Source organism: Lactuca serriola, chromosome 4 (genome assembly GCF_051521515.1).
Source record: "Lactuca serriola cultivar US96UC23 chromosome 4, Lser_US96UC23_V15, whole genome shotgun sequence".
Classification (NCBI taxonomy): domain Eukaryota; kingdom Viridiplantae; phylum Streptophyta; class Magnoliopsida; order Asterales; family Asteraceae; genus Lactuca; species Lactuca serriola.
This window is the reverse complement of record NC_136411.1, coordinates 160,375,172-160,380,971: the sequence shown is the minus strand read 5'-3', so window position 1 is coordinate 160,380,971 and position 5,800 is coordinate 160,375,172. Positions and strand designations below refer to the sequence as shown.

General features: G+C 41.5%; 2 protein-coding genes across 2 annotated transcripts; both read right to left on the bottom strand.

The window, feature by feature from the left end:
* Window positions 1-1,151: 1,151 nt before the first annotated feature.
* Window positions 1,152-3,176, bottom strand: LOC145098957 (uncharacterized). Its single transcript, XM_079036547.1, has 3 exons — window positions 2,924-3,176; window positions 2,414-2,841; window positions 1,152-1,904 (listed from the first exon to the last, which is right to left on the bottom strand). The coding sequence occupies exons 1-3, from the start codon at window positions 3,174-3,176 to the stop codon at window positions 1,152-1,154; spliced, it is 1,434 nt and encodes a 477-aa protein (XP_078892673.1).
* Window positions 3,177-3,791: 615 nt separating this feature from the next.
* LOC145098956 (uncharacterized) lies at window positions 3,792-5,139 on the bottom strand. Its single transcript, XM_079036546.1, has 2 exons — window positions 4,332-5,139; window positions 3,792-4,279 (listed from the first exon to the last, which is right to left on the bottom strand). The coding sequence occupies exons 1-2, from the start codon at window positions 5,137-5,139 to the stop codon at window positions 3,792-3,794; spliced, it is 1,296 nt and encodes a 431-aa protein (XP_078892672.1).
* Between the last annotated feature and the right edge of the window lie 661 nt (window positions 5,140-5,800).

Genomic DNA, 5,800 nt, shown 5'->3' with positions numbered 1-5,800 from the left:
TCTAAGCCTTTTAGATGGTTCACCTTTTATAGTCAAATTGGGACAAATTAAAAGTCAACCAGTCAAGTCCAAAAAGTCAACTGTTGACGGGTCCAGTTAACACGAATTCGACCACCAAAATTTCGCGGGAAATTTGGTTTTGAATGATTTCCTATTTGAGAGTCAAGTCCAATATGACCACAATTTCAAGCAATTTGACTCAAGAACATAAATCTCATAAGTGAAGAATTGGAAGGAATTTACCGAATTGTGCGTGGGATTGTGTTGTTCTTGATGTGAAAGACCTTGTTCAGCTTCCCCAAGCTTGCTCTTTTGAAGATTAAGACACAAAAACACCAAAATCATATGAGATTTTCAGAGCTAGGGTTTGTCAAAACCCCTAAATCCACCATTAGAATGCAAGAAAATGATGTTTAGGATGGAGAAGATGAAGTATAGATGATAAAAATCAAACCTTTTTGGACATGCAAGCCAAAATCTTATAGAAATTGAAAGGTTTTTGATGAAAATCGGACCTAGGGTTTTTGTTGGGAGAGAGGGGCTGTTATGAGGTGATTGTGGGGGTAAATGAGGCCAAGTCCCGATTTTTTTCATTAAAAACCACCAGGTCTGCTGCGTGAACACGACCCGTGTTCCCATAGGCCAATTTGACACGCCCCGTGTTGGGGGTTTTTAAGCTGACTGAAGCACGAACATGACCCGTGTTGAGCATAAGGCAAAACTCAACACGGCCCGTGTAGCTCTCTGTATGCGTCAAGGTCGATTTTTTATGAACACGACCCGTGTTGACTTTGTGCCAAAATCCAACACGACTCGTGTTGGTCTCTGGATGAAAAATGGACAATTTTTCATGAACACGCCCCGTGTCCAATTTAGGCCAAGTGGGGCACGACCCGTGTACCCCTCTGGATGCTATTCCCCATTCTTTTGAACTTAAAAATTCCCTCACATTGAAATGAAATGATTTTGCATCCCAAGGTCCATTTTTTTGGTTTGGAAACAATGACAAAACACATTTGGAACATTAAAAACCATAAAAAATGCAAAGAACAAAATGTTTTAATGAAAGATGACGAAAATACCCCCGGTTTGCCTCCCGATTAGCTGCCCTTGTTTTAAGTCGTTGGCTCAACTTTGCCCCCGAATATGCTTCAATCTTGGTACGTGGGGTTCTCCAACACATCAACCTCCTCATTCTTCACCTCGAATCCTTCATAAAATGGCTTCAATCTATGACCATTGATTTTGAATGTTTTACCGGTTTGCTTGTTCATGATTTCCACTGCACCATGGCCAAACACCCTTGTGACCACAAAAGGACCAACCCATCTTGATCTTAACTTCCCTGGAATTAACTCGAACCTTGAGTGGCAAAGAAGCACCTTTTGTCCTTGCACAAATGTTTTCTTGAAGATCAGTTTGTCATGGTACGCTTTGGTTTTCTCTTTATAAATCATGTTGCTTTCGTATGCATCATTCCGAATCTCCTCTAACTCTTGAATGTCTAGCTTCCTTTTGTTTCCCACTTCATCTTCATTCATATTGAATTTCTTTATAGCCCAAAAAGCTTTATGTTCAATCTCAACCAGAAGATGGCATGCTTTTCCAAACACCAGCCTATATGGGGACATACCAATGGGGGTTTTAAAGGCAGTACGGTATGCCCATAAGGCATCATCTAGCCTTAAGCTCCAATCTTTGCGGTTTGGGTTGACCGTCTTCTCCAAAATGCTTTTGATTTTCCTGTTTGAGACCTCGGCTTGTCCATTGGTTTGGGGATGATAAGCTGTTGAGACTTTGTGTGTCACCCCATACTTCTTCAAAACAGCCTCGAGCATCCTATTGCAGAAATGGATCCCGCGGTCACTTATGAGCGCCTTTGGTGTGCCAAACCGTGAGAAAATCTGTACCTTAAGGAAATCTACCACAACTTTGGAATCATTAGTATGGGTGGCCTTAGCCTCCACCCATTTGGACACATAGTCCACAACCAATAAAATGTATGAACAACCAAAAGAGGGCGGAAATGGTCCCATAAAGTCAATACCCCATACATCAAATATCTCACACACTAAAATGGGAGTAAGGGGCATTTGATTCCTAGAGCTTACGGATCCGGATTTTTGGCACTTCTCGCAATGTGCACAAAACACATAAGAATCATGAAATATAGAAGGCCAAAAGAGTCCGCTATCTAGAACTTTCCTAGTTGTCCTTTGGGGTCTAAAGTGACCACCACAAGCATAAGAATGGAAAAAATTAAGGATAGATTGTACCTCTTTTTGCTCAACACACCTTCGGATTATTTGATCTGCACAGTACTTCCAAAGGTACGGCTCGTCCCATATGTATCGCTTGGCTTCCTTCTTGATTTTATCTTTTTGCCAACGGGATGAATCTGGGGGAAATTTACTTGTGACCAAATAATTGACGATATCTCTATATACCATGGTGCCTCTTTGGCTGCAAATAGATGATCGTCTGGAAATGTGTCACAGATTGGTGAACCATCTTCAGGTGACAAAATGCGGCTTAGATGATCCGCAACTAAATTCTCCTTTCCACTCTTGTCTTTGATCTTAATATCGAACTCTTGCAAAAGCAGCATCCACCGTATTAACCTCGGCTTCGAATCTTTCTTTGTAAGTAAGTGCTTTATGGCTGCATGGTCCGAATATATGATCACTTTAGTTCCAAGGAGGTACTGTCGGAACTTCTCTAAAGCAAAGACAATAGCAAGCAACTCTTTCTCCATTGTGGTGTAGTTGCCTTGTGCACTATCAAGGGTCTTTGATGCATAGTAGATAACATGATGTGCTCGGTCAACCTTTTGACCCAATGCTTGCGTCACACATAATCTCAAATGAGAGCTCCCAATTAGGTGGTTGGATGATTGGAGCGGAGGTGAGTAGGTCCTTCAAACGATCAAAAGCATCCTTGCATGGCTGAGTAAACGCAAAATCAGCATCCTTTTGGAGTAGTTGACACATCGGCACTGTAATCTTTGAGAATTCTTTGTTGAACCGCCAATAAAAACCTGCATGGCCAAGAAACGAACGAACTTCCCGAACATTTTTTGGGTAAGGAAGACTCTTGATAACATCTATCTTGGCTTTGTCAACTTCCAAGCCTTTTTGGGACACAATATTACCTAAAATCAATCCTTTGTCCACCATGAAATGACATTTTCATAGTTAAGCACAAGGTCTGTGTCAATGCACCTTTGCAAAATTTTTGTTAGATTGCTTAAACATTCATCAAAGGAGTTTCCATAGACAGTGAAATCATCCATCAAAACTTCAATGATGTTTTCAACATATTCAGAAAAAAATGCTCACCATGCATCTCTGAAATGCCGCGGGTGCGTTGCATAGACCAAAAGGCATACGCCTATAAGCAAATGTTCCAAAGGGACAAGTGAAGGTGGTTTTCTCTTGGTCTTCCGGGGCTACCGGAATTTGATGAAAACCCGAGAAACCATCCAAACAACAGTAATGAGATTTACCCGCCAATCTCTCTAACATTTTGTCAATAAATGGCAAAGGGAAATGGTCTTTTCTCATTGAGGCATTCAACTTTCTATAGTCAATACAAACCCTCCACCCGTTTTGCACACGGGTTGGCACCAAATCTCCCTCAGAATTCTTGACAACTGTGACACCGGCTTTTTTCGGGACCACCTGAACGGCGCTCACCCATTTACAGTCTGAGATAGGGTAGATCATACTTGCATCCAAAAGCTTCATGATTTGTTTCTTTACCACCTCAATCATGGGTGGATTCAATCTCCTCTACGCCTCTCGAATTGGTTTAAAGTCTTCCTCCATGAGAATCTTATGCATACACAAGGAAGGGATCAACCCTTTTATATCAGCAATCGTCCACCCAATAGCCTTCTTATACCTTTTCAACAAGGTCACCAACTTATCTTTTTCTGCAATAGACAACTTGTTGGAAATTATCACCAGTAATGTCTTTTCCTCTCCAAGATAGGCATACTTGAGATGGTCGGGAAGAGCCTTCAACTCAAGAGTCGGTGGTTGTACTATGGAGGGAAGAAGTTTTGGATTGGAACTTGTTAGCTTCATGTGGGGTGGTTCAACTCTCATGAGTTCTGCTTTTTCCAAGGAATTGATTACTTCAATCAATTCATCCTCCAATGTGTACTTGTCAGCCAAATTCTTAATTCCTGTCTCATCAAATTGCTTGCTCAAGATGGTGATTAACACATCTTGGCTTGACATCTCAAGGCAATCATTAGTACATGTATCAATAACATCTATAAAGTTTAAAGTTAATCACCTCACCATCGAACTCCATGGACAAAGTACCATTGGCTACATCTATTTTTGTTTTTGCGGTACTCATGAAAGGTTTCCCCAAAAGGATGGAGTTCGATTGTGGGGTGTTTTCATCACCCATATCCAAAACATAAAAGTCAGCGGGAAACACAAGTTCATTAACTTGCACTAACACGTCTTCCAATACACCTTTCGGGTGTACCAAAGATCGGCCGGCAAGTTGAATGACAACTCCGGTTTTTGATAAAGGACCAATTCCCATTGTCTTATAGCTTGAATAGGGTAAAACATTGATTGATGCTCCAAGATCAAGCATGGCACGTGGTACAAAAAGTTTACCCATTTTACAAGAAACCGTGAAAACACCCGGGTCCTTGCATTTTTTCGGTAGCCGCTTTTGTAACAAGGGTAAGACATTTTCACCAACTTTTACAGTTTGATTTCCTTTAAGCTTTTTCTTAGATGTGCAAAGTTCCTTGAGGAACTTAGCATATCTAGGAATCTGTGTAATAGCATCTAAAAGAGGGATATTGATTTCAACCTTTCGAAACATGGCCATGATTTCATCATCTTCCCGCTCCCTTTTGGTGCTTGCCAACCTTGAAGGAAATGGAGCCGATGTGATTTTCACTTCGGTCTCTATGGGCTTCTTTGACTTGGAAGTACTTTTCTTTTCCTCTTCTTTGATAGCTTCTTCCACCTCCATCTCTTTCTCTTCCTCTTCTTCATCCAGCATCTTTGGACCTTCATAGCTTTTCCCACCACTTAAAGTAATGGCACACGCATTGTGTTTCGGGTTCTTCTCCATTTGAGATGGTAGCTTGCCCTGTGACTCCATCTTACTTATGGATTGAGCAAGTTGTGACACTTGTTGCTCCAAGATTTTTATGCTTGCCTTGGTTTCTTGTTGGAAGCTTTGAGCGCTTGTGGCAAGGCTTTTGACTATGTCCTCTCAAGACATACTTGATGAACCCGCTTGTTGAGGAGGGTACTGTGGCTGCCTTGGCTAGTAATTTTGAGGTTGGAGGGGTGGTCTTTGTTGATTTTGAGGAAATAGTGGTCTTTGCTAATATTGATGTGATTGATTTGATTGATAATATCCTTGTTGGTTTCCTCCCCAACCCTGATTATTGTTTCATATATGATCACCTCATGGTTGCCCATAACCCATCTGATTTGACTCGGAATAGCCTCCCATGACTTTTGCTTCTTCATAATCTTCCTCTTGGAGCTGTGGGCACATATTGGTTGGATGCCCCACTTGAGTGCAAATACCGCATAGGTGAGGTGTGGGCTACACACCTTTTTCTTTGGCTAGCATCATAACCACTTTCGTAAGCTCAGACAATTGAGCTTTAATTTGAGGAGTTTGGACCTCCTTTACACCTCGGGGTGCATCCGTGTACCATTCTTCATCATGGCTTGAATGTTTGGAATCTTCAGCCATGTTCTTGATTAGATTGCGGATTTCAGTAGGAGTTTTGTCGGGTAAAGATCCA